The sequence below is a fragment of the Haliotis rufescens genome, unplaced genomic scaffold (assembly GCF_023055435.1).
Source record: "Haliotis rufescens isolate VD_foot unplaced genomic scaffold, xgHalRufe1.0.p SCAF_19, whole genome shotgun sequence".
Classification (NCBI taxonomy): Eukaryota; Metazoa; Mollusca; class Gastropoda; order Lepetellida; family Haliotidae; genus Haliotis; species Haliotis rufescens.
In genome coordinates, this window is record NW_025963879.1 from 4,730,669 (window position 1) to 4,753,769 (window position 23,101).

The 23,101-nt window shown below is 42.3% G+C and overlaps 1 protein-coding gene across 3 annotated transcripts in view; it reads left to right on the forward strand.

Annotated features, from left to right (window-relative positions):
• Positions 1-23,101, forward strand: part of LOC124120788 (dihydroorotate dehydrogenase (quinone), mitochondrial-like) — a 46,543-nt gene that overhangs the window by 6,797 nt on the left and 16,645 nt on the right. For 2 of the 3 annotated variants that reach the window (XM_046483649.2, XM_046483648.2), the window contains exons 2-8: positions 2,920-3,129; positions 3,891-4,090; positions 9,653-9,723; positions 12,140-12,256; positions 12,843-13,024; positions 13,953-14,072; positions 17,916-18,069. In XM_046483649.2, coding sequence (XP_046339605.2) covers positions 2,920-3,129; positions 3,891-4,090; positions 9,653-9,723; positions 12,140-12,256; positions 12,843-13,024; positions 13,953-14,072; positions 17,916-18,069 — 1,054 coding nt within the window. The remainder of the gene's footprint in view (positions 1-2,919; positions 3,130-3,890; positions 4,091-9,652; positions 9,724-12,139; positions 12,257-12,842; positions 13,025-13,952; positions 14,073-17,915; positions 18,070-23,101) is intronic. The other variant, XM_046483650.2, reaches the window with a different exon arrangement.

Sequence of the window (23,101 nt, forward strand, 5' to 3'; positions counted from 1 at the left end):
TAGCAGTGTCTTCAGTGTAAAAAGTACTGCTAACAGCTTCAGTAGCAGAGCCTTTAGTGATGTCATTTGATTGTGACGTCATAGTCTCCAGTGACGTCACAATGGTCTGCAAAGCATTGTGCAAAGCATTGTGATGTAATTTCATTGCAGCGATATCTACAGTGTAGATATCGCTTGATCTAATCCAAGCGATAACTCCTGTGGGAGCCAGTTTTGGATGATAAATTGATATGTATATATATATATATATATATATATGTTTGATTATTGTGTTATTTAATTATTTAATTACATAATCTTGATGTTTTGAGAATCTTTGGATTATCTGGAGGAAATAAAGACATTCATTCTATACCAATACTAATAGTCTACTTCCAACAATACTAACACAATAACAACACTAATGGTCTACTTCTAACAATACTAATGTCCTTATAATAACAAAATTAATACACACAATGAATTAATAACAGCATGGATGTACATAATATATACAAACCACAACTCCACTCCACTGTCTTCTAGACATTAGCGTTATACATAAACTTCAAGAGTTCCTGATGTCACTGTACTATTACAGTGCACAAGAGGACACTTCCTCGGTGTAGTGATTTGGTGATCTTCACACACATTCCATGGTTCCCTCACAGAGTTGAGGGTGCCCCTGTTACCATGGCTACTTGGATGTTGCAGCTGTGTTCATTCTATGTTACTCACTGCCACGGAGATCCTTCTCTCCTTACATAGTTTCGGAGGTTCTTCTTTCATCCTTACGTACTATAAGGATAACCAGCCAGTTCCGGGACACTACACTATAACATCAGCAACTACATGTCAATACCTTACAATACATACAACAATGCGGCAATACTCTGATTAACATTTCACTGAGTGGAACTGTTTGTACTTTAATCACCTGTTGTTGATTTGGGTTGTTGTTTTTTTAAAGTGGCTTCTCGTTATTACAATTAATATATGCAAATTCTATCCTTAATATATATTCTACATGAAACAATAAATGCAAAAACTTACGCCAACCAGAGTGAAAAGCTTCCACAATGTCAGTCCGTTTCTTGTATGAACAATATACTGATTCTGGCTGACCCCCATTAACAAGCTACCCCTGACCTCCCTATACTCCACACCTGTCAGCCCTACCCAGCCATGCTTCCCTGAATCTGACCTGATCCCCTAGTATTACCTGACAGTATCTAACAACAACTCCCAAACTTAATATTCTAATTTAACCAGCCATGATACCTCTATCTAAAGTCCTAACATGTAATTAATATATACAAGATTATCTGTGATCTTGACATACCTAACATCTGTGTAAACAACATTAATTCTGCAGTAACTACAAATCTATTATCATTTCAAAAGCATGGAACATATGAAAACAGTTTAGGCTAAAACCACATTCATTCTTACAGTTACAGATACACTGTGCTTCCTCTCATACATGAAATCAGTAAATCAAACATTCAAACATGCAACCATTCACTTATAGGGAACATAGAAATACTTGAATGAATTGGGTGAGATATTTGATAAGTTTTATATTAAATTCTATACTTTTAAATTCACTAAGACCTGACTGAATTATTATGACACTTAGGTTAGATTTACCATTACTAAGGTTGAACTTACTGGTTATATTTATAAACAAACAATACAACTATAGCATGTAAAGGTGTACACACTTGTGAACCAATGTAAAACATAAAACTAACCTGTGAGGTATTTACAACTGTTGATGGCAATCAAGACAATCTAGAACAGGATCTTGTGTCTTTGCCATCAGGATTTGTTGGGCCGTTTTATGGATCGGTTCGCTTCTGGGTGATCACTTGAAAATCAGGTTTCATTAGTAAGTGATTACGAGACACTTTTGACTTCCTCTGGTTGTATTGAGCTAAATAGGCTCTCTGTGTTATTTCCCGGTATTTAACCTAGCCGAGGTTATTCACTCATTAGAGTGTTGGGTAACTGACTTAGGTGTTACTGGTCGCAGCCGACATAATTGGCTGTCTATGCATCTTTCTGTATGTTGTCAAAGTGTTGTTTTAGCTACTCTCAATGTGTTACTGTCATACAGTTGCTTTGCTAAGCTGCTTGTGTATTTCATCAGCAATCCTTGACAGCACAGATTGGGGTTTTGATCCTTTTATTGTCATCTATGCTTACAACTAGCTGATAGTAATAAACCCGTGAACCTATTACCACGTTTTCATTATTTCTCGTTTAATGACACCCCCGATCATTGGAGCACAGCTGTTACAGTATACAAATATCAATGCAACTATTAAATTCCTTAAAACAAAATGTACATGACTGTACAGATCGAATTTTTTTGGTCTGTGACTGTTGACTTACGATAATCTGAAACGCTGGAAGTTTTATCGGATAACGATAGTAACTTTTACTGCTCAGCATATCAGATGATTTCAAGTATCAATTTTGACAACGTGTTTACAGCGATAGAAATTGGCGCTAGTCCTGTTGTCCTTACCAAACTGCCCAATAGTTAAGGTATCATAAGGACTAGTAGAAATTTGCCACTTTTAAGGGATGGTGGTTAGTTCCTAGTTACCTCCCTTTGCCCATTCTGATAACTGTGGTCCTAGTTAGGTTGACTAGCTGCCAGCGGCAGTGCAGGCCTTTTATCATCATCATCATCATCATCATCATCATCATCATCATCATCATCCTGCTTGGTCATTGTACACATTGTTTTGGAACTGAGTTGGTAAAATGTGTTTTATACCATTGACCATTGATTAGTAACATATGTATATGATATGTCATGATCTATGTTGTTGCATGTGCATAAATTAGAGCTATTTGTTTATCATTTATAATACATCACTACTAACATTTGCCTTGGTGACTAACTTCTGACATGTGTAATGATTTCAGAAACAGTTAGGTCAAGCAGTATTTGTATGTACTGGTGGGACTTTGACTTTCTTTGGTATATCACTGTACAATGGCAGTGAGAAGTTTTACCGCCAGATGGCTATGCCAGCACTGCAGTGGCTTGGAGCAGAGCGGGCCCACAACTTAGCTGTCATCGCTGCCAAGTACAAGATGGTCCCAAAACCTACACTTGCAGATTCACCCAATCTGGTATGCTATACAGAAATCAGACCAGCTTACAGCTAATACTTACAGGATATATAATACACTATGGAGTATTCCTTGAGTAAATAAAGTAGGTGAATCCAGAGACTTTTGGAAGTTACTTTCAAATTTTCATTTATGAGTGACTGATAATCCAAACTATCAAGTTTCAAGTAGGTTTTCTGTAAATACCCGTCACTGTTTTCAGGAAGAAATGAGGGAAATATCAGTACTCAGGGAACTTCACTGATATGCTGAAGTCAGCCTATTGTTCTGATGATGTAACCATGGTAACATGACATTGTATTGCTCTCAACAATGCACCAGCTATAAACATGCACATGTTCAAATATGATAGTCATTACACTTGGTCCTTCAACACATTTAATAGCAAAACACATTTCCTTGTAATCATGTTAATGTTGATGTACAGTATGGCAAGTATATAACCTGCTTCTTCCAAATACCTCCATAGATTTCTTGAGTTCAAAGGGGCGGTTGTGTAGCCTAGTGGTTAAAGCGTTCGTTCAGCACGCCGAAGAACCGGGTTCAATTCCCGACATTGGTACAATGTGTGAAGCCCATTTCTCGTGTCCCCCGCAGTTATATTGCTGGAATATTGCTAAAAGCGGCGTAAAACCATACTCACTCACTCACTCTTGAGTTCAAAGAGTGAAAAGCATGTCCAGGTTTAACTATCTTCATCATCCTAATGACTCTGGGGACTTCTAATGTGAGACACCATACTATTCTTAACATGTTGCCAGAAAACCCAGGTGTGGGGCCTGGAATTCAGCAACCCTGTTGGCCTGGCTGCAGGCTTCGACAAGCATGGCGAGGCAGTGGAGGGGCTCATGAAGGTTGGCTTTGGCTTTGTGGAAGTCGGCAGCATCACACCTGAACCTCAGCCGGGTAATCCCAAGCCACGAGTCTTCAGGTTGAAGAAAGATAAAGCTGTCATTAACAGGTGAGCAGCCTCAGCATCCTGGATCCACCCAGAAACAAATGCAGTTTTAGCAGCAAACTACAACAACTACAATTGTCTAGTTTTAGTTTACCTAAAGCCAAGTGATTAGAATGTTGGTCATTGTTGTTTGGTTGTGTTTCACCTTTGAAACTTTTTTAAATTTTTTTTTATAAATTTTTATTTTTTCAATCATTTTACATTTATTTGATAAAATGCGACATTCCAGTACATAGCTAAATAATCATCTAAATAGATGATGACATGTTGACCAAATTTTATAGAATAGGCCAATGTCACACTCAATAATCTCTGCACATTTAGTAAGGTTGTAGTAGTTTCTTATTTCGTTCTGAAAGACTTGAAATGACGGGAGTCTCTTATTTAACTTACTTTTAAATATAAGGTCTTTTATTATCCAAAACATGATATTTAGAGGGTTATTGCGCTTTTCTGGAAAGCCAATCATCACATGTTTCTTTGTAATTTCGATTTGGATGTTAGCCTTTTGAAGTAGCCAAACTTCAAGTTGAAGCCAGATTTGCTGAACCATATTACAGGACCAAAAAAGATGGATTGGGGTCTCGATATCAACTGAACAAAAACTGCAATTTCGACTTTCAACATAACCTAATTTACACAAGAAAACATTAATCGGAAGTATATGATCAAGTATTTTGTATTGGAGCCATTGCAGTTTAGTGTCTCTCGTACATCGAAAAGGCATTCTATTGTATTGGGACCAGTTATCAATTGAGTCATCCGTTAGAATATTCTTTTCCCATTTCGTACAGTGTACATTTTTTGTAGTGACTTCTGAAATTAGTAAGTTGTAGAAGCATTTCGATCCATTTACAAATTTAAGCACATTTTCGATACATGGGAGTATAATTGGATTTTGCAACTTGTTCAATTCTTCTAGTTCAACATTACTTGCCTTGAAATAGTGTTTTATGGCCACGATAAGGCCGTTATATAGTAAGAAGTTCGTTTTTATCTCGAAAGATTTTGAAAAGTTGTCAAATGACAGAAATTTTCCATCTTTGTCAAGGAGGTCATTTATGAAACGTACCACCTTTTGATTCCAGGTGCTATAAAAGACAGGCTTACGCCCAATACATATATTACTGTTAAACCAAATATTATCGGCCAGTAAATGATTTGCGTTGTGTTCCAGTTGAGCGTTTAAGTCCCACCAGGCTGTCAAAATATCTTTGTAGTAATTGTTAGGGGTAAGTGGTAGTAGTTTATTTCTTAAGTAGTTACAGTTATGTTCTAATATATTGCCTGCACCTACCGGTAACTTGGGAAGATTAAGATTAAGATTAAATAGATAACTCCACTTGGATTTCGAAGTAAGAAAGCGTCTTATCATTGATATTTTTTTAGCCTGGATTGTTGCTTTAATGTTAGGGACATTGAACCCTCCATCCTTTTTTTCACAAATGATTTGGTTTCTCTTAATTTTGTCAGGATTATTCTTCCAGATAAACTTAAAACAATTTCTTTGAAATGCATTAACAACATCAGTGTTTGGATTTGGTAGTGAACTGAATAAGTGATGTAGCTTAGGAATAATTAACGATTTTAAAATCGTGTTTCTGCCAAGGGGAGTAAGGTTGCGGGCTGACCAAATAGACATTAACCGTTCACATATTCTAATCTTTTCTGTATAATTTGTTACTATCATATCATCAAGATCCTGGGTAAATGTAATTCCTAGAAGGTCAAAGTCACTTTGGTCCCAATTGAGATTAAGTTGGGGGCATAATTTCATTTTTGAGCGTATTTTGGATCCAATCCATATGAGGCGCGTTTTTTCAATGTTAACTTTTAGACCTGAAAATCTGGCAAAGACGTTTAATACATTAAACACAGCAAAGAGACATTGTTAGGAACCGTCTAAAATACATGTTGTATCGTCTGCAAACTGATTGATTAGAAATTCTACATTGTCTATTTTTACCCCTTTGATATTTTTGTTGTTTTTTATCATTATGGCAAGAATCTCTGCACAGAGAATAAATATGTATGGAGAGAGTGGATCACCCTGACGACATCCCCTTTGTATATCAAACATAGGCGAACCATAACCATTTACAAGTACACTGGATTCTATCCCATTATATAATGTCATGAACCATGAACGTATTGATCGTCCAAAATTGAAAAAAGCTAGTGTCTTATCTATGAAGGACCAGTCAACTGTATCAAATGCCTTTTCAAAGTCGATTAGTAGAAGTAGTCCAGGAATTTGGTGTGATTCTGTGTTTTCCATAAGGTCATAAAGTAACCTCATTATCTCGCCAATATACCTACCAGACATAAAGCCTTTTTGGTCGTCGCTAATTAATATATGGAGCACAGATTTTATTCTTTTGGAGATAGCAAGTGAAGCTATTTTGTAAAAAACTGATAAAAATGAGATAGGTCTCCAGTTTTTTAAAAACATTCTTGGTTTGTTACCTTTTGGAATGCAAGTAATAAGTCCCCTTTTTAGAGTTATGGACAATTCACCTTTATCATATGATTGATTTATAGATCGGATTAGAAATTTGTTGATATCTGACCAAAATTTTTTAAGAAATTCAGCAGTAAAACCATCGGAACCGGGGCTTTTATCATTTTTCAAACATTTCAGTGCTGCAAGTAGTTCTTCATAGTCAAGTTTGCCTTCTAGTGATGATGATAAATTTTTATCCATCTTGGGCACATTACAATCCTTCAATAAATTTTCAAGATCAACATTACTAACATCGTTTTTCTTATGATAGAGTTTGGAATAGAATTTTCTAATTTCTTCTTGAATTTCCTGTTGATTTGTTAAAACATCTCCATACTCGTTTTGCAGACAAGAGAAAGATTTATTTATGAAATTTCTAGACTCTAACGATAAGAAATATTTGGTTGGTTTTTCCCCCTTTTCGACTGCGTTTACTTTTGCCCTTATCATAAGCCCTTGCGTTTTGATCTTATTAATATATTCAAATTTTTCATTTATCGTATCAATTTCCTTTAGTATCTTAGATTTAGCTTCAATGTCGTTAGTCGCATCCATGTCCTCAGTTAACTGATTAATCTTAGATATGAGTTCAGTTTCATCTCTTTCTCGTTGGCGCTTTTTATAAGATGAATATTTAATAGTCTCGCCCCTTATCTGCAAGAGTAGAATTTCAAAAAACATCTGGTCGTCTATGGTAAAGTCACTGTCAGTAGAGTCATAGTTCTTGTATTGTAAAATTGTTTCCGATATTGTTTTTTTGACAAAAGCTACATAGTCTTTGTCCCTGAGAAGCGAGTTATTAAATTTCCAGAATCCTGCCCCCCTGTCTATTTCAGTTAGGGTAATTGACATTGATACTGGAGAATGGTCTGACATAAAGCTTGGCTCTATCTGAGTAGCTGTAATAGACGGGATCATATTATGGGACACAAGAAAGTAATCAAGTCTAGCTTGCTTCAATGGAGATGGTTGGCGCCAGGTGTATCTTTTTTCATTCGGGTATCTCTCTCGCCAAGGGTCAACTAGGTCCATTTCATCTTTTAATTTCATTATTCTATCTCTATCCTTTTGGATTATTATTGTGTTTATAATTGAAGGTGTCAAAGTAATAATCTTGAACTACATTCCAATCTCCACAGATAATTATATTATCGCTATTTAGTGATTTTATCGCTGTTTCAAGATCGTTGTAGAAGGTAGGGTCGTCAACATTCGGACCATAAAGGTTAATGATAGCTAGCTTATATTTATCGATTGTGATTTCGATGATTAAACTATTACCATAATTATCTTTTACAACATTATCAAGAGCAAAGTCTATATTTTTAGCAAATAGGATAGCAACACCTTTGAAACTTCATTTTTATTATAATGATGATTGGTCCCCAAAAGAGCTAGACAAAATTTTGCTCACAACTCTTTCAGGCATATATATGGGTATCAGGCAGTCGGGTAGCCTAATGGTTAAATCGTTCGCTCATCGCGCCGAAGACCCAGGTTCTATTCCCGACATGGGTACAATGTGTGTAGTCCATTTCTGGTGTCCCCTGCCATGAAATTGCTGGAATATTGCTAAATGCGGCATAAAACCATACTCACATACTCACTCACTCACTCACTCACTCACTCACTCACTCACTCACTCACTCACTCGCTCGCTCGCTCGCTCGCTCGCTCGCTCGCTCGCTATATGTGTATGACCATGTTTCCAGGGTACTTTTCATGACTACAGCATGTCATTCAGTAGACCCTAATAGCATTGCCAACCACAAAGAGCTTGTCAATCAGTAGACCCTATTAGCATTGCCAACCACAAAGAGCATGTCATTTAGTAGACCCTAATAGCATTGCCTACCACAAAGAGCATGTCATTCAGTAGACCCTAATAGCATTGCCTACCACAAAGAGCTTGTCTTTCAGTAGACCCTAATAGCATTGCCAACCACAAAGAGTATGTCATTTAGTAGACCCTAATAGCATTGCCTACCACAAAGAGCATGTCATTCAGTAGACCCTAATAGCATTGCCTACCACAAAGAGCTTGTCATTCAGTAGACCCTAATAGCATTGCCAACCACAAAGAGCTTGTCAATCAGTAGACCCTAATAGCATTGCCTACCACAAAGAGCATGTCATTCAGTAGACCCTAATAGCATTGCCTACCACAAAGAGCTTGTCATTCAGTAGACCCTAATAGCATTGCCAACCACAAAGAGCTTGTCAATCAGTAGACCCTAATAACATTGCTGACCACAAAGAGCATGTCATTTAGTAGACCCTAATAGCATTGCCTACCACAAAGAGCTTGTCATTCAGTAGACCCTAATAGCATTGCCAACCACAAAGAGCTTGTCAATCAGTAGACCCTAATAGCATTGCCTACCACAAAGAGCATGTCATTCAGTAGACCCTAATAGCATTGCCTACCACAAAGAGCTTGTCATTCAGTAGACCCTAATAGCATTGCCAACCACAAAGAGCTTGTCAATCAGTAGACCCTAATAACATTGCTGACCACAAAGAGCATGTCATTTAGTAGACCCTAATAGCATTGCCTACCACAAAGAGCATGTCATTCAGTAGACCCTAATAGCATTGCCAACCACAAAGAGCATGTCATTCAAGCAGCAACATTAAAGCTATTGTGTTGTTGAAGACTGTACGTACTAATGAAGGAAATTTTCTTAAATGCTCACAGAATTATCAATGTAGCAATGTCTAAAGTTAATGTACATGCTGTTATAGTGACTGTTATGACTGGTGTGTAGAAATCTATGTTAGTTTAATAGCCATGGTAATGTTTTATAGATTCCAGAAAAATCATGAGGAGCATTTCAAGGCACTTGTTTCGCTTTTTTTGTCATAAAGCCCACCTCAGTCATGATCATGAAGATGTATTGAGTTTGACATCATGATGCATTCCTTTATACATGAACAAAACATACCTACATAAACAGGATTAAAAAAACTATAGGTCTACCCATGCTGTTGGACAGATTTCATGGTAATCCTTCTTGTGTTGCCTGATTATTGTAACTAATGTTTTATCTCTGTTGACCTAGATATGGCTTCAACAGTGACGGCCATGAGTCTGTGTACCAGAGGCTGCATCCAAGGGCAACCCCCACACCAGGTACCATCAAGTCCATAACTATACACCACATCCCACTACATGTGATGGGCACTGTCATGACTATACACCACATACCAGTACATGTGATGGGCATTGTCATGACTATACACCACATACCTGTACATGTGATGGGCACTGTCATGACTATACACCACATACCAGTACATGTGATGGGCACTGTCATGACTATACACCACATCCCACTACATGTGATGGGCACTGTCATGACTATACACCACATACCAGTACATGTGTTGGGCACTGTCATGACTATACACCACATACCTGTATATGTGATGGGCACTGTCATGACTATACACCACACCCCAGTACATGTGTTGGGCACTGTCATGACTATACACCACATACCAGTACATGTGTTGGGCACTGTCATGACTATACACCACACCCCAGTACATGTGATGGGCACTGTCATGACTATACACCACATCCCAGTACATGTGATGGGCATTGTCATGACTATACACCACATCCCACTACATGTGATGGGCACTGTCATGACTATACACCACATACCAGTACATGTGATGGGCACTGTCATGACTATACACCACATCCCAGTACATGTGATGGGCACTGTCATGACTATACACCACATCCCAGTACATGTGTTGGGCACTGTCATGACTATACACCACACCCCAGTACATGTGTTGGGCACTGTCATGACTATACACCACATCCCAGTACATGTGTTGGGCACTGTCATGACTATACACCACATACCTGTACATGTGATGGGCACTGTCATGACTATACACCACATCCCAGTACATGTGATGGGCACTGTCATGACTATACGCCACATACCAGTACATGTGATGGGCACTGTCATGACTATACACCACATACCAGTACATGTGATGGGCACTGTCATGACTATACACCACATCCCAGTACATGTGATGGGCATTGTCATGACTATATACCACATACCAGTACATGTGATGGGCACTGTCATGACTATACACCACACCCCAGTACATGTGATGGGCACTGTCATGACTATACACCACATACCAGTACATGTGATGGGCACTGTCATGACTATACACCACATCCCACTACATGTGATGGGCACTGTCATGACTATACACCACATCCCAGTACATGTGATGGGCACTGTCATGACTATACACCACATCCCAGTACATGTGATGGGCACTGTCATGACTATACACCACATCCCACTTCATGTGATGGGCACTGTCATGACTATAGACCACATACCAGTACATGTGATGGGCACTGTCATAACTATACACTACACCCCAGTACATGTGATGGGCACTGTTAAACTATACATACCAGTACATGTGATGGGCACTGTCATAATTATACACTACATCCCAGTACATGTGATGGGCACTGTTAAACTATACATACCAGTACATGTGATGGACACTGTCATGACTATACACCACATCCCAGTACATGTCATGGAAACTGTCATGACTATACACCACATACAGCTGACTTCATGTCCACACCATCAGCTGACTACCATCTACTGTCATGTTCACACCATCAGCTGACTACCATCTACTGTCATGTTCACACCATCAGCTGACTACCATCTACTGTCATGTTCACACCATCTATACACTACATACAGCTGACTACCATCTACTGTCATGTTCACACCATCAGCTGACTACCATCTACTGTCATGTTCACACCATCAGCTGACTACCATCTACTGTCATGTTCATACCATCAGCTGAGTACCATCTACTGTCATGTTCACACCATCAGCTGAGTACCATCTAATGTCATGTTCACACCATCAGCTGACTACCATCTACTGTCATGTTCACACCATCAGCTGACTACCATCTACTGTCATGTTCACACTTCCAGCTGACTACCATCTACTGTCATGTTCACACCATCAGCTGACTACCATCTACTGTCATGTTCACACCATCAGCTGACTACTATCTACTTTCATGTTCACACCATCTATACACTACATACAGCTGACTACCATCTACTGTCATGTTCACACCATCAGCTGATTACCATCTACTGTCATGTTCACACCATCAGCTGACTACCATCTACTGTCATGTTCACACCATCAGCTGACTACCATCTACTGTCATGTTCACACCATCAGCTGACTACCATCTACTGTCATGTTCATACCATCAGCTGACTACCATCTACTGTCATGTTCACACCATCAGCTGACTACCCTCTACTGTCATGTTCACACTATCAGCTGACTACCATTTACTGTCATGTTCACACCATCTATACACTACATACAGGTGACTACCATCTACTGTCATTTCACCCTATCAGCTGACTACCATCTACTATCATTCACTGATGCTATCTTTTCCCTCTGTTTTCTTGTGCTACTCAGTCCACATGTTTCTCTATGTTATAGAGCCATGTTCACTGCCTCGAATGAGTGAGCAAAGAAACATGTTGAATGTAAATCTGTGGACTGACACATCGTGTGCACACAGTGCTGACAACAATAAGAACAATGTCGAGCGTAAAGGTATAGGGCTTTGTGATCGAAATGGTGCTTTTATGAATCAATAATGAAATGTTTCTAGGCTGGCTTCTGTTGTTGGAGAAACACTTGTTCACAATGTGTTGTCTCTTTGAAACTCTGTAGACCACATTAAGATATTGGAACGTTGCCCTTGTTATGTAAGTGGTCAAGTCAAAATATCTACATTCAGGTCTTGAGACCCATGAAGATCCGGGCTAGAATTGGTCATTTACAAGCCATGCTTGTCGTATGAGGCGACTAATATGATTTTGTTGTCAGGCCTGCTGACTTTGTTGGTGCATGTCATTGTATCCTAATTGCATAGATCGATACTCATGATGTCAATCACTGGATTGTCTGGTCTAGACTCCAATATTTATAGAACACTGTCATATAGCTGGAATATTCCTGAGTGTGATGCTTTAAAAAAGCAAAAAAACATGATGTTAATGATCTGCTAAGCACAGCATCTGTGGAACCAAATAACCAAGTGATTGCAAGATTCTTGTCAGGTTATTTGAAATATTATGACCAAGTAAATGTCATCAGATTATGTATTTCCAATTCTTAGTTCTTATTCTTTATGAAGGTGTGCTTGGTGTGAACCTGGGCAAAAACAAGACATCAACAGATTCAGGGCAGGACTATGTGAGAGGTGTGAAGAAGTTCGGCTGTGTGGCTGATTACCTAGTCATCAACGTGTCCAGCCCAAACACACCTGGCTTGCGAAGTCTGCAGGGTCGGCAGCAGCTGGAGGACCTCCTAGATAAAGTATGGTGGATTCTGTTTTAATAGGACTTGTGTCAGGACAAATATTTAGTCCAGTGTAGACATAATTAGTGAGATTATAACAGGAATTACATACCTTGCTGTCATATAAACAGACAAGGTCAAGACACATACAACAATTTATTCGGGTAATATGTTGTTTGACTTTATGAATGATGTTGTAAATGTTGTGCAAGTCACTGAACTACAAGAATACAGAGTTGTAAATGTTGTACAAGTTTTTATTCAGCCACTGAACTACAAGTATACAGTGTTGTCAATATTGTACAAGTCTTTATTCAGTCACTGAACTACATGTAAACAGTGTTGTAAATGTTGTACAAGTCTTTATTCAGCCACTGAAATACAAGTATACAAAGTTGTAAATGTTATATAAGTCTTTATTTAGCCACTGAACTACAAGTATACAAAGTTGTAAATGTTGTACAAGTCTTTATTTAGCCACTGAACTACAAGTATACAGTGTTGTAAATGTTGTACAAGTCTTTATTCAGTCACTGAACTACAAGTATACAGTGTTGTAAATGTTGTACAAGTCTTTATTCAGTCACTGAACTACAAGTATACAGTGTTGTAAATGTTGTACAAGTCTTTATTCAGTCACTGAACTACAAGTATACAGTGTTGTAAATGTTGTACAAGTCTTTATTTAGCCACTGAACTACAAGTATACAAAGTTGTAAATGTTGTACAAGTTTTTATTCAGTCATTGAACTCCAACAAGTATACAGTGTTGTAAATGTTGTACAAGTCTTTATTCAGTCACTGAACTACAAGTATACAGAGTTGTAAATGTTATACAAGTTTTTATTCAGCCACTGAACTACAAGTATACAAAGTTGTAAATGTTGTACAAGTCTTTATTCAGTCATTGAACTCCAACAAGTAAACAGTTTTTCCTGTTGTACAGGTGGTGACTGCACGGGATGAGCTGAGAGGGAGTCATAAGCCGCCCCTGCTTGTGAAGATAGCGCCCGACCTCACTGACCAGGACAAGCAGGATATTGCAGCAGTTGTCTCCAAGAAGAAGGTGAGACTCTCGGCATCTTGTCCTACCAGTTGGGGAAAGGGATTTTTCATTGTATTCAGGATCATTGCACTTATATACTGGGATATGTGTGTGCATGAGTGTGTGTGTGTGTGTTTGTGTGTTTGTGAAGCTGCTTTTACTAGTCTGGCAGGGTAACAACAAGTACTGTCTTTTAAAGTCTTTTGGTATGATACTGCCAAGGTTTGAACCCCCAGCCATAGGCTCTCCAGGCAGATGCTACTATGCTGCAAGTCCTTGTCAAATTCAGGTATGTGAAATCTGCACGGAAGCGCGGAAAATAACAGTAGTCCTCGGAAAAAAACAACCCCACCCAGACTTTTCCTCTTTTTTTTCGGGAAAACCTGCTCTCATCCATGCAAATTTTGCAATTGTTAGTTCCTTTTATAAACTGCTCCATGGATTGAGCTGAAAACAATTTGTTTGTACATGTATGTTTTAGTCTGTTTTCAGTCGTACAAATGGGTATCTCATACCTCTAGTCACACGTTAAAAGGAAGCCAGAAGCTGGAATGTAAACAATAAACTTGTTTCCGTCCGGTTGCGCACGCACCTCCCTATGATATGTCACAAATCTCTCAGCTCGCCTCTGAGCTGGTCTCTCGAGAAGGACTTATGCGATAGACTGCTAGTTTGTTGTCTACTAGTACTTATCGTGTGTCTACAGTTGTTGTTCTAATAAAGTAATGATAATATGTCTTCCCTGTAGACTCCTGGAATGTAATCCTTGGAAATCCATTGTTTGTGTTCAACACGTGTTTCACTGTTTGACTTGATTATACACGTGGCAACATGTCGGGCATTTGTTCCTCGTGTCACTGAATACTGTCTAAAGTAGATCCTCACAAGTATTGTCCTTCCTGCATAATTAAGGACGGGTTTTCAACGTGTTCGTGGGATAAACGTTGTAAAGAATGTGAGCACTTGTCTTCTATCAACTTTAACTTGTATCTTCGTGCGTTGGCGAAGCGGGCTACTGACCAGCGCTACAAGCAGAGAAGGTCATCGGGTGGATCCTTGGACTCTGCATCCTCTACATCTGGCCCTGGGGGTGGCGCGTCGGCCACACCCAAGAAATCAGTTGATAAAGACCCGCCTCAGTCAACTTATGTTTTCGACAAGACACGTGACCGTTCGCCTGCTGTTGATACTACCCGCACGACTGATCTTCGTCAATCGGTTGATCGAGAGCGTCACTCAGCCACCCCCGTTACGATGGGACCGGGTGGTGACGAGGACCATGAGGGGACTACGGTCCCCAGTCGGTCCGTCTCTCGTCCTACCAATAACGATAGGAATGTCGTGCGGGTCGACAGTGAACACAGATCCCTCTCTAGAAGTCGTTCCCGTTCACAGGAAGACAGGTCGAGGGCCCTGTCGAGAGACAGTAAACGACACGAGGACGTTCGTCGCCTTTGTGGACGTCGTGAGTTCGTTTCGGACGATAATTACGATGGGGATCGTAGTACTTCTACAGTAAGAGATCATAGCCCTCGCCCCCACGGGGAAGTGCGACGCTCTCGAAGGGTGTTTTTTGGAGATCAGCATCATAGAGCTGATAACCGATCGACACCCTCGTCTCACTTTCCTATCGACCCGACTTTGATAGCCCAGATCACGGCGGCGGTACTCGCCTCGACGGCGTCGACCAAGAAGGATTCGACTACGTCGGAGGTCCATGGACCATGGACCAGTACACGATGGATTGTGACGACAGCCTAGGCCTCCCAAATACATTGAGTTGTTTGCTTGGCTATCTAACTTTCTGCCTGAGTTATCAAATGATGCCGACAAACCGACGCGTGCTGGCTTTAAAGTCGGAGATACGCCACAGTCTCTTCAGTTTTCACCTCCCGATGTCTTCAGAGCCATGGCTCACGATATGGACCAGAACTTTGCCTCTGCTCTACCGGGACAGAGTTTCAACAAGCCGCCTGGTCGATCTAGTTACCCGATCTATGGCATGCCGTTTTCGTCACCCATGAGTAGGGACTTGGATTGGGGGCTACTCTTCAAGACACCAGCGCCCTCCAAGATTCTAGTAGAAGACAGGCATTTGGAATCCATGGACACTGCTGTTCGTCACCAGCTACAACCGCTTGCTATGCTGTCGACAGCGATCGAGGCCCTCTCAGTGTACTTTGAGGAGAAAGACCCCCTCGACGAGGACGAAAGGACGGTGCCATCAATCCTCACCTGTATGCAACGGTGGATCTTGGACGTCCTCGCCCAGTCCCGATGTGTATCGGGCCAGATTACTACGGCACGTCGTCATGGTTACATCGTCTGCACTGACCTACCTGATCGTCATGGCAGGACTCTCTAACGGGCCCCGTGGTCATCGCAACAGTTGTTTGACGGTCGTACCAACGATGTTCTGGACAAGTATTCCAAGGAAGCCGAGCGTGACATCATCAATTCGGCTTCACACAACATGTCCAGGTGGCCACTGGTTTCGAACGCCCCACGACGCCGTTATAGAAACGAGAATGTGCAACAGGCCTTTCGTAGGGACACGCCTCGACAGCCGTCCCGCGAGAGTGATGCGGACAGAAAAGGTCGCCAGGTCTCCTTTTCCAAGTATCCCAGGGGGGGACAGAGCCAGCAGGGGCAGAAGTGAGGACCCTTAGACATGGGCGTACGCGCCCGTCTCATCCCGGGGGCCAAGAATGTGATAGTCGACGCCCTGTCGAGACCATCAAGGCCGTCTCCCACGGGGTGGATGATCCACCCGACAGTTTTTCATCCGCTGACAGATCAACTCTGGTTGCCTCAAGTAGATCTCTTCGCAGGTTACAATAAAAACTGTTGGTGAATGTACGCATTCTTCTGTTTTTTTGTTGCATGCAGTACTTCGGCTGTTTTATTATGGTTATTCGGTGTATGCATCGTCTTCCCATACTTTATAGTACTGCTCGTATTTTTTAGTTACCTTGTATACCGCGAGTTGCTCTGTACCTAAATTATGCGCCGACCACACTTCGATCGCAATTCAACTGACGTGTGCAGTTGTCTTGTCGCATCGATAATTAGTTGTGTGTCGAAGAGCATTAACCATGCTATTTTTCGTTACCTTGGATACGACGAGTCGTTCTGTAACTACATTATAAGCCGACCACACTTCGATCGCAATTCAACTGACGTGTGCAGTTGTCCTGTCGCATCGATACTTACTTGTGGGTCGAAGAGCATTACACATGCTGTTTTAGTTACCTTGTATACTGCGTGTTGCTCTGTAACTAAACTATACGTCGACCACTTCGATCGCAGTTCAACTGACCCGTGCAGTTGTCCTGTCGCATCGATAGTTAGTTGTGTGTCTATGAGCATTAACCATGCTGTGCGTTCTATAAACAATTTGTCTCGTCCGTGCATCTGGTCGAATGTTCTATTGTCACTACAGGGGTGAGGAACTTGGTACATTCGACGTGAAAGAGGTCACTTCCTGATTACTTCCCCGACCCTCCTTCCAGTGTTCCGTCGAATTCTACCCATTTGTACGACTGAAAACAGACTAAAACATGGGTTTTTCAGATTAAAAACGATGTTTTATTGGTCTGTTTTCAGTCGTACGTTCCCACCCAGCCATCCCCACTGGGAAGTAATCCAGTCCAGTCCTGCTTGATGGCTTATTCTTCGAGATTTGTGACATATCATAGGGAGGTGCGTGCGCAACCGGACGGAAACAAGTTTATTGTTTACATTCCAGCTTCTGGCTTCCTTTTAACGTGCGACTAAAGGTATGAGATACCCATTTGTACGACTGAAAACAGACCAATAAAACATCGTTTTTAATCTGAAAAACCCATTTTTGTTTTTTCACAGTGTGGTGTTGATGGTCTGATTGTAACAAACACAACTGTGTCCCGTCCCCCAAGTCTTATGAGTGATGACAAGGCTGAGATAGGTGGATTGAGTGGAGAGCCCCTGAAAACCCTGTCAACTGCCACAGTCAGAGACATGTACAGACTAACCCAAGGTACACTTGTCTGTCCCCTGCCACAGTCAGAGACATGTACAGACTACACAAGATACACTTGTCTGTCCCCTGCCACAGTCAGAGACATGTACAGACTACACAAGGTACGCTTGTCTGTCCCCTGCCACAGTCAGAGACATGTACAGACTACACAAGGTACACTTGCCTGTCCACTGCCACAGTCAGAGACATGTACAGACTAACCCAAGGTACACTTGTCTGTCCCCTGCCACAGTCAGAGACATGTACAGACTAACCCAAGGTACACTTGTCTGTCCACTGCCACAGTCAAAGACATGTACAGACTAACCCAAGGTACACTTGTCTGTCCACTGCCACAGTCAGAGACATGTACAGACTAACCCAAGGTACACTTGTCTGTCCACTGCCACAGTCAGAGACATGTACAGACTACACAAGGTACACTTGTCTGTCCCCTGCCACAGTTAGAGACATGTACAGACTAACCCAAGATACACTTGTCTGTCCACTGCCACAGTCAGAGACATGTACAGACTAACCCAAGGTACACTTGTCTGTCCCCTGCCACAGTTAGAGACATGTACAGACTTACCCAAGGTACACTTGTCTGTCCACTGCCACAGTCAGAGACATGTACAGACAAACCCAAATACACTTGTCTGTCCACTGCCACAGTCAGAGACATGTACAGACTAACCCAAAGTACACTTGTCTGTCCACTGCCACAGTCAGAGACATGTACAGACTAACCCAAGGTACACTTGTCTGTCCACTGCCACAGTCAGAGACATGTACAGACTAACCCAAAGTACACTTGTCTGTCCACTGCCACAGTCAGAGACATGTACAGACTAACCCAAGGTACACTTGTCTGTCCACTGCCACAGTCAGAGACATGTACAGACTACACAAGGTACACTTGTCTGTCCACTGCCACAGTCAGAGACATGTACAGACTAACCCAAGGTACACTTGTCTGTCCACTGCCACAGTCAGAGACATGTACAGACTAACCCAAGGTACACTTGTCTCTCCACTGCCACAGTCAGAGACATGTACAGACTAACCCAAGGTACACTTGTCTGTCCACTGCCACAGTCAGAGACATGTACAGACTAACCCAAGGTACACTTGTCTGTCCACTGCCACAGTCAGAGACATGTACAGACTAACCCAAGGTACACTTGTCTGTCCCCTGCCACAGTCAGAGACAAGTACAGACTACACAAGGTACACTTGTCTGTCCACTGCCACAGTCAGAGACATGTACAGACTAACCCAAGGTACACTTGTCTGTCCACTGCCACAGTCAGAGACATGTACAGACTAACCCAAGGTACACTTGTCTGTCCACTGCCACAGTCAGAGACATGTACAGACTAACCCAAGGTACACTTGTCTGTCCCCTGCCACAGTCAGAGACATGTACAGACAAACGCAAGGTACACTTGTCTGTCCCCTGCCACAGTCAGAGACATGTACAGACTACACAAGGTACACTTGTCTGTCCACTGCCACAGTCAGAGACATGTACAGACTACATAAGGTACACTTGTCTGTCCCCTGCCACAGTCAGAGACATGTACAGACTAACCCAAAGTACACTTGTCTGTCCACTGCCACAGTCAGAGACATGTACAGACTAACCCAAGGTACACTTGTCTGTCCACTGCCACAGTCAGAGACATGTACAGACTAACCCAAGGTACACTTGTCTGTCCCCTGCCACAGTCAGAGACATGTACAGACTACACAAGGTACACTTGTCTGTCCACTGCCACAGTCAGAGACATGTACAGACTAACCCAAGGTACACTTGTCTATCCACTGCCACAGTCAGAGACATGTACAGACTAACCCAAGATACACTTGTCTGTCCACTGCCACAGTCAGAGACATGTACAGACTAACCCAAGGTACACTTGTCTATCCACTGCCACAGTCAGAGACATGTACAGACTAACCCAAGATACACTTGTCTGTCAACTGCCACAGTCAGAGACATGTACAGACTAACCCAAGGTACACTTGTCTGTCAACTGCCACAGTCAGAGACATGTACAGACTAACCCAAGGTACACTTGTCTGTCCACTGCCACAGTCAGAGACATGTACAGACTAACCCAAGGTACACTTGTCTGTCCACTGCCACAGTCAGAGACATGTACAGACTAACCCAAGATACACTTGTCTGTCCCCTGCCACAGTCAGAGACATGTACAGACTAACCCAAGGTACACTTGTCTGTCCACTGCCACAGTCAGAGACATGTACAGACTTACCCAAGGTACACTTGTCTCTCCACTGCCACAGTCAGAGACATGTACAGACTAACCCAAGGTACACTTGTCTGTCCACTGCCACAGTCAGAGACATGTACAGACTAACCCAAGGTACACTTGTCTGTCCACTGCCACAGTCAGAGACATGTACAGACTAACCCAAGGTACACTTGTCTGTCCCCTGCCACAGTCAGAGACATGTACAGACTAACCCAAGATACACTTGTCTGTCCACTGCCACAGTCAGAGACATGTACAGACTAACCCAAGGTACACTTGTCTGTCCACTGCCACAGTCAGAGACATGTACAGACTACACAAGGTACACTTGTCTGTCCCCTGCCACAGTCAGAGACATGTACAGACTAACCCAAGGTACACTTGTCTGTCCACTGCCACAGTCAGAGACATGTACAGAATAACCCAAGGTACACTTGTCTGTCCACTGCCACAGTCAGAGACATGTACAGACTACACAAGGTACACTTGTCTGTCCCCTGCCACAGTCAGAGACATGTACAGAATAACCCAAGGTACACTTGTCTTTCCACTGCCACAGTCAGAGACATGTACAGACTTACCCAAGGTACACTTGTCTGTCCACTGCCACAGTCAGAGACATGTACAGACTAACCCAAGGTACACTTGTCTGTCCACTGCCACAGTCAAAGACATGTACAGACTAACCCAAGGTACACTTGTCTGTCCACTGCCACAGTCAGAGACATGTACAGACTAACCCAAGGTACACTTGTCTGTCCCCTGCCACAGTCAGAGACATGTACAGACTAACCCAAGATACACTTGTCTGTCCACTGCCACAGTCAGAGACATGTACAGACTAACCCAAGGTACACTTGTCTGTCCACTGCCACAGTCAGAGACATGTACAGACTAACCCAAGGTACACTTGTCTGTCCACTGCCACAGTCAGAGACATGTACAGACTAACCCAAGGTACACTTGTCTGTCCACTGCCAGTCAGAGACATGTACAGACTAACCCAAGGTACACTTGTCTGTCCACTGCCACAGTCAGAGACATGTACAGACAAACCCAAGGTACACTTGTCTGTCCACTGCCACAGTCAGAGACATGTACAGACTAACCCAAAGTACACTTGTCTGTCCACTGCCACAGTCAGAGACATGTACAGACTAACCCAAAGTACACTTGTCTGTCCACTGCCACAGTCAGAGACATGTACAGACTAACCCAAGGTACACTTGTCTGTCCACTGCCACAGTCAGAGACATGTACAGACAAACCCAAATACACTTGTCTGTCCACTGCCACAGTCAGAGACATGTACAGACTAACCCAAAGTATACTTGTCTGTCCACTGCCACAGTCAGAGACATGTACAGACTAACCCAAAGTACACTTGTCTGTCCACTGCCACAGTCAGAGACATGTACAGACTAACCCAAGGTACACTTGTCTGTCCCCTGCCACAGTCAGAGACATGTACAGACTACACAAGGTACACTTGTCTGTCCACTGCCACAGTCAGAGACATGTACAGACTAACCCAAGGTACACTTGTCTGTCCACTGCCACAGTCAGAGACATGTACAGACTAACCTAAGGTACACTTGTCTGTCCACTGCCACAGTCAGAGACATGTACAGACTAACCCAAGGTACACTTGTCTGTCCACTGCCACAGTCAGAGACATGTACAGACTAACCCAAGGTACACTTGTCTGTCCACTGCCACAGTCAGAGACATGTACAGACTAACCCAAGGTACACTTGTCTGTCCCCTGCCACAGTCAGAGACATGTACAGACAAACGCAAGGTACACTTGTCTGTCCCCTGCCACAGTCAGAGACATGTACAGACTACACAAGGAACACTTGTCTGTCCACTGCCACAGTCAGAGACATGTACAGACTACATAAGGTACACTTGTCTGTCCCCTGCCACAGTCAGAGACATGTACAGACTAACCCAAAGTACACTTGTCTGTCCACTGCCACAGTCAGAGACATGTACAGACTAACCCAAGGTACACTTGTCTGTCCACTGCCACAGTCAGAGACATGTACAGACTAACCCAAGGTACACTTGTCTGTCCACTGCCACAGTCAGAGACATGTACAGACTAACCCAAGGTACACTTGTCTGTCCACTGCCACAGTCAGAGACATGTACAGACTAACCCAAAGTACACTTGTCTGTCCCCTGCCACAGTCAGAGACATGTACAGACTACACAAGGTACACTTGTCTGTCCACTGCCACAGTCAGAGACATGTACAGACTAACCCAAGGTACACTTGTCTGTCCACTGCCACAGTCAGAGACATGTACAGACTAACCCAAGGTACACTTGTCTGTCCACTGCCACAGTCAGAGACATGTACAGACTAACCCAAGGTACACTTGTCTGTCCACTGCCACAGTCAGAGACATGTACAGACTAACCCAAAGTACACTTGTCTGTCCACTGCCACAGTCAGAGACATGTACAGACTACACAAGGTACACTTGTCTGTCCCCTGCCACAGTCAGAGACATGTACAGACTAACCCAAGGTACACTTGTCTGTCCCCTGCCACAGTCAGAGACATGTACAGACTAACCCAAGGTACACTTGTCTGTCCACTGCCACAGTCAGAGACATGTACAGACAAACGCAAGGTACACTTGTCTGTCCACTGCCACAGTCAGAGACATGTACAGACTACACAAGGTACACTTGTCTGTCCCCTGCCACAGTCAGAGACATGTACAGACTAACCCAAGGTACACTTGTCTGTCCAC